Here is a 12,639-nt window from a genome sequence, read left to right as displayed (position 1 = left end):
CAGTGCACAACTCCAGGTCCCCATAACTGCCCAGAACCTGCTGGATGAACTTTCTAATTCAATTTGGACCCTTTTTAAGAAAGCATGTAGTGATGGGATAAGGGGTAATGGTTTTAAGATGAAAGAGGGTAGATTTATTTTAGGTATTAGGAAGAAATCTTTTAGTGAGGGGGTTGAGATGCTGGAACAGCTTACCCAGCAAGGTTGTGGATGCCTCATCCCTGGAAGTGTTCAAGACAATGTTGGACAGAGCTTTGAGCAACCTTTTCTAGTAGAAGGTGTCTCAGCCCACGCAGGGGGGTTGGAACTAGATGATATTTAAGGTCCCTTCCAACCAAAACCATTCTGTGATTCTTTCTTTTGAAATGGATCATTTTAAAAGTAAGAGTTGAATAAGACACCCTTCTGTTATGATCTCTTCTGTTTTCTGTAAGCACTGCAAGGCTTACGGAAAAATTTCATGTGTACTCTGTACCTAAAGAACTGAAGCTATTTTACTACTTTTTGGACAGCTATTTCTTTTCAGATAACATTTGCAGAAAAATTCAAATATTGTGGATGTTAGCACTTGGTACTGTCCTGGAGTTATTTATACCTTTATCAACCATTGCCCTTAGCAGTGTTTTTCACCCATATTTGCACTTGCTTGAACAACTTGTTCCCTTGCCAAGGGATCTTGGCTAATCCCTTTGTCCAGTGATTAAATATCTTTTTACAAATTCTAGAAGCTACACAGTTTTCACTCTAATAAACTGTCAGTTCTGCCTGGTCTCACCACATCTGTTGCATTCTTCACTAGTATTTGTCTTATTGCTTTTTAAATTTAGCTTTCTATTTCATAGCACTGTGATGCTTTTCACAGCTGTTCTTCTAATCCCTGGGGTTTGTTTCCTGTTACATATTACATTAATTTACCATTTTACTTTCCACTTAGAATTTCTGTTCTGCTCTTCCCACATTACCTTTTTCTTTGAAAAGTGTTTTCTGTGGAAAATGTCTATGATCAAAGCTCCTAATAGTATTATTTTTTTCTTCTTTTCTAAAATATATGATTACAGGTTTTTTCCTGACAAGGGAAGTGCTTGACACCCTGAAAATTTGTAGATAAATCTTCCTCTACCTCCCAGATCTTGTTTGCAAATAGTTTATAACTACCCTAGTGGACTATAGAAGAATAGCTGGGTTAGACATACAGTTCTGGTGAGTATGTTTTCCATTTTAAAGTATTTCTCAGGATGCAACCACTGATAATATTTTACAGAAATGTCTTCCGTGACTTCAGTTATGGTAATGTTCATTGTTTCAGGTTTTACTAAATGTCCTCTCAGAGCATAGCTTGCTTAGGGAAAGCTAAATTTTAGATGTACCCTCAACCACAGCTTTGTGAGGGAGGTAATTATTTTTTCTCAGTTTCTTCTAAATGGCTTAGGCAGCCACCTCATAAGCTGAGAGATGCTTAGTGAACAAAGTACGCACAACACAGAAATAAAATAACTGAATCAAACCAAATCACTATAGCTTGCAGTGAAGTCTTAGTCACTTTCCATACTCAAAGAGAAACTAATACTGAATTCAGCTGTAAAATGTGATACATATTCCATAGCCTATTTTAGAGTACCATCCCAACGGATCAAAGCATTGCCTGTATTCATCACTGGATTTTGGATGACCAAAGTTATATACCAAGGTAGCATATATCTTCCAGTGGTGCAGATGTGAAAGCATGGTTAAAAACAAGCATAAGCTGTAGAAAAAGATCTGTGGTGAAGATGAAAACTGTGATAAATCTCATGATGTTCATGCACTCTAATGAAGGAGGTGAGGAAGAAGCGCATGCAGTACCTGGTGATCTCAGAGTCAGGGAGCAGGCTTGTGTGGTAGTGGGGATAGGGAGCTGTAAGAAGGAAGCTTTTGTCACACTCGACAGGGGAATAGTGCCTAGGAGAAGGTGGTTTATCACACAGTTTGTTCACAGTGCTGTAAACAGGTTCAGGAGGCCTGGTGATACAGAGACAAGAGTAAAAGATCAGGTGTGTATTAGTGGCCAAGAGCATAGAGAAAACACAGCAATCATTTTAAAAGCATGCATAGCAAATGTGTCAAGATCTTTTCAGTAGGGTTATTCTGACAAGTAAGGTGTGCTGTTAAAGGAAAGACTAGAATTTTAATAACAGTATTGAGGCATACAAGCAATTGGATGTAGAGGTACAGACAACACAATACACTTGCTTTCAGGACGTGTGGCACTGAAAGAGAACAGCTTAACTCTGCAGTTCAGTGATGAAATTTTACACCCACTCTGCTTGTTTTTTGGTTTGTTTTTTTTTTTTATCTGACATTACTTCTGCATAGCTTTCTCACTATCACATAGAACAAAATATACTACCTGAACAGAGGTATTTTTTACTGATAAATTTAAGATAAAGATGAAGGACCTATTACTTGTTAATACAACATACTCCTGCACTGATGAGCTGGGGCTTTGCAAGTAGAGCTGTGGTCAAAGTAAGCCATATCCTATAATAACACTGATGGTAACAAATGGTGTGAGCCATTCATCTCATTGGCATGCAGTTAATTTCATTTGAAGAGTTCTTTGCTCTCTTTTCAGATTCAACCTTCAAAATCTGATTATGCAGACCACATCTCAAACAGTTAACCTGGCTGACAAGGCTACTGCAATTGCTCTTGCCCTGCTGCTCGAAATTACAAACAGCAATCTGTGAAGCTAGATATAAATAATAATGTCCTAAAACTGAGGCTTACAGGTCACCTTGCATTTCTCTTCTGCCACCTAGAGGCCAGACACTTGGGAGAGGCAATACTTACCATCACCTTCCCAGGGAGCTGCCTGGGGAGAAGGAAGAAGGGGATGGAGCCTTTGGTACCAACCAGCCAGGGATCCACAGGAGACAACCAGCACAGTTTTTTTTAAAAATTCACCACGGTATATTTCCTGTCATGCAACTTCTGGGCCTACTGGCAGAGTAAGACTTGACTCATAATTTCCTCATTTAATTGCTGTCATATCCTTGCTTCTGCCAGAAGATCCAGGATATGCCACTCTCTTTAATCACAGCAATACAGTATTAGCTAGATAAAAATCTTATTTCAGAAGCCTGCAAACACCAAGAGTCCAAGCGGTTAATAAAGCTCTTTTTGTTCCTCTGGCTGCACTGTACCTCACATGGGTGTGGTTTTTGCTGTGACTTTCACAGGTACCAGAATTTATTAGGGTCATGGATGCACTGGAAGATAGAGAGAACATACTTTCCTTTGTTAACTTCTGATTTTGTCCTTTACAGGAAAAGTTTTACTTAAAACTTACTTTTACCTAGCTGTTTTACTTTGAAAATAGTTTCACTCAATCTGACATGATTTGAGAACTCTGTGCCTGACTTTCCCAGAGAAAACTTCAGTGTTAAAAATTAGAGGCAGTTTAAGATTACCAAGTATCAAAATAGGAAAGGTATCACTCCTTTGGTTATAAAGCATTCTTTCAAGCATTTAGTACAATCCCTCTAAAAATGTTTAAGGTAGCAATTTTTTTCTAGTACTATATTTCACACTGGTTCCAGAGGGTTGGATTTAATAATTTATTTATTAAATCAATTACTGCTTTCAATAGAAAATGTCTGAAGGAAAAAGCACTTATATTACTTTTTTTTAGACCAATACTGCCTTCTATTCCCTCAGAAATCACTTTTTGTTTTAGGCATTATATTAAAGAACAAGTACAAATATAACAAATAATTGATACCTACTATGCATGTTGAAGAAAAATTGCCCCAGAGCAGGAAGATGAATAAAGCCTGTAGATTTTTCCATGACTTAAAACACTGATCAGTCCATAAACAACTTGCTAACTTCCTATATCCACATTACTTGTCTTCTCTGAGTGGTAGAGGACATGAGTGTCGCTGCCCTTTGGATAAATTGCAAATGCTAAAACTACTGAATCATCAGTGAGTGACCATCCAACCCTGTGCTGAGACACAAATCATGCCACAGAGATGGACAGATACGAGGGATTGCTATGTTAATTGACAGTTACAAACTGCTTCCAAAAGCAAAATGAAGGTAAACATTCAGCTTCCACCCAGATATTGAGCCTTCAGATATTTGTCCTTCAAGTATAAACACAGAGCCCTACAAAAGGCCTTGTCAAGCCCGGCAAGCTGTAAAACACTTAGCTTTTTTCACTCATTTAAATCTTGTGGGATGGCAAGAAAAAACTGAAACAAGCCTTTCTGAAGTCACCAATCTGATTTATGAAGTCCTCTACGCATTGGCATCATGTGATACATACCTACCAATATGCCCTCTGTAATTGATCTGAAGAGAGTTCTTAAGGTTAAGTAAAAAAATTTAAACTTCTTACTCTTTTAATGCTTGGACTTTGCTCAGAATAGGATTCAGGGTATCAGCTAGCTCTAGTTATGAGTGCACTCCTTGTAATACAAAATACGTGCTGCAAGAGACTACCTTCAAATTTCCTTCTGACTCCTCACCTTCTCTATGGCAAACTAGTACTGAGTTACAACGCTGTCTAGCTACTGTGGAAAACAGCAACCCCAAATTATCAAAAAGAAAGAAAGAAAAAAAAAAAGAAAAAGAGAATTAAAAAGACCACCCAGCTTTATTAAAATATTTTCCAGTGCAGCATTTTTTCTTTCCATTTATATTTCTCCTCACTGGAAGTCCAATGGGATCAGCCCACCTGGTAAACCCTGTCTCGCTCCATATTTCTGCATATCTTCTCCAGTGCTATGACAGGGACAGGTTTTCTTCTCTCAAAACATGAGTTAAGGAGAACATAAAAGACTGCTATTTAGAAGTAGTTTCTACTGTGACATTCGGAAAAAAATACAGTACTTGATGGTCACCTCAAGTTTTCTTGCAAAGTAATTTGAGAGTTGATTCATTGTAGTTTCTGTGCAATTACATCCCTTCTGGAGATAGCAAGTACAGCTGACTTATTTAAAATAAATATTAAGCAATTTCTGTAATTTTTAACATGAGAAAGAGCAAAGAACTACATTATGTAATTTATGTAATTTATCTTCATCTTTCATATTACTTATGCAAAAAAATCCCTTGAAAATACCAAATGTATTTCTGCATACTTCTAGGAAAATTGTAACATCAATTTTAATGAATAATTATCTAACATGAATCTACTCTGAAAAATAATTAACTGCTGCTGTAACATCTTATTTAGATCTGCTCCCTTTCTTCCTTTAAAGAGTTAATTTAGTGACATACATTGCAATTCTCTGTCTTTATCAGTGAGTTAAAAATCTAGCTCTGTGATAAATGGGAGCAGTAACTGCTAGGTCTAGATGGACATCTGTAATTAAGTTAGCATGAGAATCGGGCATACAGCAGTAGAGAAAAGGCTAAAGAAAATGTGAGTAGTTATATAGCTTTGCTGGAGCATGCCTCAGTAGATAATTCAATCACAAGAGGGAGAATCAAGTCACTCAATGCCATGAGCTAAGCTTCATCAGATAGTTATAAACTACTTTTCTAGAAAAAAAAAAAAAAGAAAAAGATAGAAATAAAAATAGACCTAACTCCAATGAGGCACAGAAAGGTATAACTAGTTGGTGCAAAAACAAGTAACACTGGGAGGTAGTGGATTTTCATTTATTTCATAACAGATTGTGTAAAGAAAACAAAATCTTCCTAGTTGTAGTTCTTATTATTCCTTGCTTGGTTCATCATTGCGTTATTATTTCAGGCTGGCTTTATTACACAGCAGAAGTTGTAAGAAAATGGCATTATTAAAACTGTTCTCTCCTCAGCATCATGCAGGGTCCTCAATTTAATTTTAACTTCTTTTTATTGTAAAATCCTGGTTGGTAGGATTCAGTTGCCAAAACATAGCACATTAAATGTTAACAGTTTCATTTTGGGAATTTTAAAACCTTTTATGATGTGGAAAGAAACCAGCTAAGCTCTCACAGCACATCGAGTATGCAGGGCTAGAGCAAGGAAATGCTTAATTCAATCTACGACAAAATAAATATCATAATGCTACAAGTTTCCAACATTTTTATTTCAGTAGCAATTTTTTAATTGTACCCAAGTTCAGTGAAGGTAACTAATGCATCAGTATTGCCGCAATAATGTTTCTGGAAAATGTGAAAAGAACTATCTTTAAACGAATGTCACTATTAAAACAAAAATCAATGGCAATTTAACACAAATGAACTCTCACTTCTAATAGCCAGTGACTTTGTATATGTCTTTTGCCCTCTTTTAGTTTCTTGTTCATATGACTTTCCAGAAGAACCACATACCTTATTGCTCAGTAGGTTTATTTAGAACTGACAGCTGATTTTATTTCATAGGTTATGTCTTTGCAACTCAAATAAGACCAAATCACTGATGTGACACGTTTGTTTCAGCTATGTGAAAGACATAGATGAAAGGGGTCAGAAGAGCTGGAAGAAAATACCAAATATATATTTACCTCCATTCTTTCTGAAAAATCCTTCTATAATAATGATTTCTCAGCTTCTCCGTTATTAACTGTGATTTTCATTACCCTAAGAGTTTTCTGTAACTTCAAAGCAAGTGCTTAAGATCACAGCAATTTTATTTTTTTTAGTAGAGCAGTCATGAAGAGCAAAGGATTGCCTTGTTCCTCTCAGCAATACTACTTAAAAATTTTCTTCAGGTTTTCAAATAAAATGGCCTACAAGAAAGTATAAGTACAATTTAAATCTTTTACTAATTCTAAACTTATTCTCCTTAAGAATTAGGAAATGAAATGACTTCTTAATTGGAAAAAAAAAAAAAAAAAAAGGATTATCTGTTGCAGTAATGAGAAAACAGGCTGCTTCAGAAAGGGATGGTGAGACTATCAGAGCAATACTGTGACTTTTCAGGAAACATGCCCAGTGAAGAGTGGTCCTTCCCTGTTTAGCTCTTGAAAATCAGCAGCTTAGGAACTATGTAGACCAGAAACCAAACCCAAGCAAATTGTAATTAGTGGGCCAATCCACCACAGCACTTACCTGTATAAGAACAGGTTTATATTCTTAGGCTTCAGTACCCACTGTGACAATGAGGACCATCAACCAATCGTGCAATATAGCTGTTAATCAGTTGTACAGTGATAACACACTGTAACATTTAAAAAACTTTTATTTCATCATGTATTTTAAACTTGGCAATGTGTTGGAAACTGCCTGTATCTGAGCTGTAAGAAAGTGCTAATAATACTTGACTGTTGCCTTCTCTATTTCACTTTTGCAGATCTCTGGTTTCTTTTTTTTTTTCTATATGGAAATTACTTCCTCTACAACCCTGATCACCTCTGTCATGCTCTACAGGGACTTTTGCCAGTTGCCTTCATATGGTACTCAAGACTTGGATGTATGATAGAATAATATAAAAAAAACATTATGTTTTGCACTCTCTGCCTTTCCTATGCTTTTGAATGCTTTTGAGTACTGAGCTGACAATTTCACAGGACTGACCACAGTCACCCCAAAGTATCTCTCTTAAGTGGTAACAGCTGCTTTCAGAATCCATGTCCCTGACAAGTTTAGAATGTACTTAGGGTTTTCTTTTTCCTCTGAGTACTATTAAATGGTACCATTTCTCTGTGTACCATCACTACCAACCCTACTATCTTAGTTCTAAAATCACCATACAAGTACTCAAGCAGATTCTGGGATTTGATTTTTTTTTAAATGTTAAGTAATAAGTAGCTGCCACTAATGGTATCACAAATAGTCAGATCCTATTAGTTAAGGACCTCTGATAGGGCTGATGAAATATGTGTAGTTTACTTACGACATAGCAGATTGGCTGGTCACTTGACAATAACTGAATTTTTACTTTAACATGTATTATTCTCCCCAATTAAGACTTACTAGTTAAAATAAATTTGGGGTAGCAACATGAAATCTTACCACAGGCTGAGAGTTATGCATTTGTAAAGTTTAAAAATTAGTTCAATGTAAAATTTGTGTATAAAGAAAAATTTGGGTATAAACCCATGAAAAATAAAATAGTTGCTTTGTACTTTAGCAGTTTCATGCTTCATTGAAAGCAGCAACAGAGAGCCAAGAAATACAATTGTCACTTTTTTCTAAAAAAGCTGTTGACAGGTATTCTAAAAGTAGACATTTTTAGACAGCAGCACAACTAAATACTCAAGCATTGCATTTTACCAAGGGCCCCATTTAAGCTTATACAAACAAATGTGTTTTTCTCCTTTCTTAACTGAACATTTAGCATGTAACTTCGAGTTATTTTGATATTTTTTTAAATAATTCCTCAGATAGATCAAAGACTAAACTCAAGGAAATCCTATTAAAGACACCATATTGAAGTCAGTATAAATATTAGCAGGGTCACCAATGTACAAGCTACAGCATGAAAATTCTACCTCTTGAGAGATGGGGAGCAGGCAGTAGCAGCAGGACCTTGCAACCCAATAGATGGACAAACAAAGCAGATGAACGGCCTTGTCTGAGGGCATCACACACCACATAAACCCCAGAAACCTGGGGTCTTGTCAGTGTTTCCAGACTGATCCTGCCAGCAGGATCTTATCAGCAACTTTTCCTACCTGCTCTCTATCTCTGTTCCTCGCCCCAGCTTTCTTGCACAACTATTGATTATCCAGAACCTCATGGCTCACTGTGTCTGAGGGAGCTGCTGGTTCAGCAGCCCTGAAATTCATTGCTCTTCTCCAGACTATTTCTCTCCAATGTTTCTTCATTCCTTTTCACCCATTTCTCACTTACGTTCTTCCTTGTCCTGAATTCACCTTCCAAATCCAAGTTTTCTCACCCAATAAACACCAGTCTTCCCTTTTTGTAATTTCCATTCTTACACAACCAGTGATAAATTCTCCCTCATTTTCACACCCAATTTCACCACAATTCCTTGCCAAACATACTCCCTTCATTCCTCCAGTCTCTTCAGTGTTCAAATCAAAAAGAAAGTGGCATTCAGTGCATAGAACATAATCACTCCTGATTACATTTCTATTTCACACAGAACTGAAAGAAATAAGTAGGGAGAAAAAACCTGGCTTTGGCCATACAATGCTGTGCTCAGTCATGCTGGCTTTTTATGAGCAGCTTTGATATGCCTCAGTGTGATGATGGAATCCTAAAGAATTTCATAAAAAAAAAAAAGTTGGAGGATAAATGCATTGCAGTTTTTCCAAAGACACACTTTTTGGCAGCTATATAGCTTTTCACAAATGCAGTAGAAATACAATGCAGATTCAGTTTCTTCAGCCCCCATTTCAACACTCTGAAGCTATGTTATTGCAGTTTTGCAGTATTTAATATTGCAGTATTTAAAATATGATACTACCAGAATTTTTAACATAGAATAGAACAGAGTATTTAGCTAAGCCACATAATTCTTCCTTCATCCCTTAAATAACCAAGCTGCTACGCCCAAAAATAAAAGCAATCTAATGTGATTATAATAGTGGCTAATTAAAATTACTTTTTAAATAATGGATATATTTTACACTACATTGTGAAGCAAAATAAAATGCAACCTTTGCTATCACTACGTAAACAAATCCAGCTGCAGGTAAAACCAGCATGAAAATATTAACTTGATCAATTAAGGTCCTAAAGTTACAATTGATTTAATAGGAAGACGGTTGGACACGATGATCTTAAAGGTCTTTTCCAACCTAAATGATTCTATGATTCTAAAAATAAATAAACGTTATCAGTTGCCCCATACTAATAAATAATCTCTTTAAGTAATAGGTGACATCCTAAATTTGGATTATGGATGGTGATGTGATTCTTGAAAGCACATAATATCTGTCATATTCGTATAAGTGTACCCTTGTACTTCTAAATATCTTTTACTCATTACCTGTGTAATAATTGCGAGTCAAAAACACGATGTAAATTCACCTTCTGAAAGTTCTGCCTACGGAACTTGATGATCTTCATCTGGGAAACATGAGTTTCAAAACACTTCCCTCACAAAAGTTAAAAGAGCGTACAGCTAACTCCTTTCTAAAAAACCAAACTTTTAATTTGGTTTAAAAGTTATAAATATAATAAATATTATATTTGTATTATATGTATAATAAAATATTATTACATGCATAATATTTTGCCAGTGGATGATCTAAGTCAACTCCTTAAATATCCCAAAGCAAAAGTTTACATTAATAAAAACTGTGGTTCTTTTTTTCCTGTTGTTGTGCACCAGCATAAAAACATTGTCAGAAAACTGTTCTTGGTAGTTTTATTATACACAAACCATGGCATTAGATGTAATCTTGTAATATTGAAAAGTCATATATGTGTATCAATACAAATTTAAAGATGTTTCCATAAAATGTCCTCAATTCAGCTAGCAATTTTATGTAAGTAAACAAAAATAGTTTAGGAATGTTACTTTCAATAGAGAGAAAAAATCCCTTAAGACTTCAACTTAATGGTTCTAGTTTTTCTCCTTTTCAAACCCCAGTACTTCCTCCTCATCCAGAAAATGTTGTTTAGCAAAGATGCATGTAGAAGAAATCAAACAGGCTTTTCACAGCAAAACAGATAGCTCAGACAGCTTTTTTCCATCCATGAATCTTTAATATCTAGCCAGAGTTAAATGTTAAAGTGAATTTTTTATTAGCTGAAGCACAGAAGTTTTATGTTACCATTTTCTGAAGTTAAAAAGAAAGTAAAAACTCAAAATGGTAGTTGTTTATTTTTACAGATCTTTTGCCTTTGTTGTTTGTTAAAGGCAGAAGGAATAAACAACTAAAAGCTACATGATTTTTAGACTGTAATTTCAATATTTCTGGAAATAGATGGAAATAGACATATGCTAAAGAGTGAGTTTTAGCCTCTCAGCCACATTAGTAGTGAATGTTCCACAAAAATGTTACAAAAAATAACCACTTTTTCTCTCTATTATCATAGAAAATTTGGTTAGAATCCATCTCTTTAGTTCAGCTCATCCAGCCTCTCACTTAAAGCAGGATTACTGCCAGAATATCTAGCCAAATCATAAAAATCTCAAAGGGAGGATATTTCTCAACCATTCTAAGCAACCTGCTTCAGCACTACTCCACCCACCTGGTGTCTTTTTATTCTTCTCAAACTGAAATCAGAACATTCAAAGCCAACTGTTGCTGCAACCGAGAAGAGTTTGATTTCATCACCTTTGCTATTGAATACTTACAGGGTGCTCTTAGATTTCCCCTTAAACATTTCTTCACAACATTAAATAAGCCCCAGTTCTCTCAACATCCCTCATTTAGGTCTTTGAGAAATCTGTTTGATGCCCTCCTGTTTTTTCACATACTTCCTGAAGTAGAAGAGCAGGAACTGGTCACAGTCTTCAAGAAAATACCATCTTTTTCTGCTTTCTCTTAGCACAGCCTAGTATGCTGGTTACCTGACAGGCAATGGAAGTACATTTCCAGGTCCATGTTCAGCCTGGTACCTTCTGTATCCTCCAGGTCATTTTTGATGAAGCTGTAGTTCAGATGTTTGTTTCACAGCTTGCACAAGTGTGTGCAGCTGTTCCACCTGAGGAGTTCTTACTGAACTTTATGAGGTTTCTCCTGGCTCAGTCCTCGAATGTATCATGATCCTTCTCGAATACAGCTCTGCCATTTGTCATGTTAACCACTCCCCCTTAATTTATTATCCTCTGCAAATTTGCTGAGGGAGCACTCTGTGTCATGATCTAGGTCATTGATGAAGATACTCACTGACGCCCAAGGTTTCCTGAGCTTCTCTGCTCATCACTGACCACCTGACAGATGCCAAGTGATGATCACTACCTGTTTAGCCTACTGGTTCAGTCAGTTCCCAACCCAGTCTCTTCTTTTAGTCCACTTTTCTTCAGCTTTCAAATGATAGTGCTGTGGGATACTGTGTCAAAAGCCTTACCAAAGTCTGTGGTTGCATGCATATGAGCATAGCCATCTTGAGAGAGGGCTAATGGGCAAAGTGCTGTGTATACCCCAGCAGATAGGGTTATACAGATAGCCTCAAGGTTATCTAGAAGGTTTCCAAAACTCTGAAAATCATATTATCTTTCCAGCTATGGATTCGTTGTACATATTTATCCAACACTTCCTCAAGTTTGGATGAGAGGCTGCTTGAGAAGTTCTAAAGAGTGTTTCTCATCTTACAGCTTCTCCTGACTGACCACAAAAGAGGTATGAGAAATACCTTTGGAGTACCTCCCCACAGCAATTGGTGTGGAAGAGGAATCACCATGTGCCCCACAGCAGATCCCAGATGCACATCTGTGGGAGTTATGGCATAGGTCAGGTATGCCTTTGGAGTCAGCTGTGCTTTCATCCAACAAAGATATTCCTGCTGAAGGCAGCAACTGTGTTGTATCACTGGTTGGTATAAGGCAGCCACTGCTCTACTCTTATCCACACAGCTTGTCACTTCATTGGGAAAGGCAACCAGGCTTGTCAAGCACATGTTTTGCTTTTGGTAAATCTATGCTGACTATTTCAAGTACCTTCTGGTGCCTTAAATGCCTGGCAAAGATGATACTGATTACTGGATCTTTTTCTGTATTGTCTCTCACTGCATTGTCTTCCCAGCCTCAATTCATCAATTTTTCCCTTCATCAATTTTTACCTTCATTTTTCAAACTAGCACA

The 12,639-nt window shown here is 36.6% G+C and overlaps 1 protein-coding gene across 27 annotated transcripts in view; it reads right to left on the bottom strand.

The window, feature by feature from the left end:
* Positions 1–12,639, bottom strand: part of DLG2 (discs large MAGUK scaffold protein 2) — a 961,231-nt gene that overhangs the window by 255,352 nt on the left and 693,240 nt on the right. For 18 of the 27 annotated variants that reach the window (XM_071732357.1, XM_071732283.1, XM_071732535.1 and 15 more), the window contains one exon: positions 1,843–1,998. The exons of the other annotated variants lie outside the window; for them this stretch is intronic. In XM_071732357.1, coding sequence (XP_071588458.1) covers positions 1,843–1,998 — 156 coding nt within the window. The remainder of the gene's footprint in view (positions 1–1,842; positions 1,999–12,639) is intronic. 27 annotated transcript variants of the gene reach the window in all.

This window comes from Heliangelus exortis, chromosome 1, assembly GCF_036169615.1.
Source record: "Heliangelus exortis chromosome 1, bHelExo1.hap1, whole genome shotgun sequence".
Taxonomy (NCBI): Eukaryota; Metazoa; Chordata; class Aves; order Apodiformes; family Trochilidae; genus Heliangelus; species Heliangelus exortis.
The sequence above is the reverse complement of the archived record's forward strand: the minus strand, read 5'-3'. Positions and strand labels throughout refer to the sequence as shown.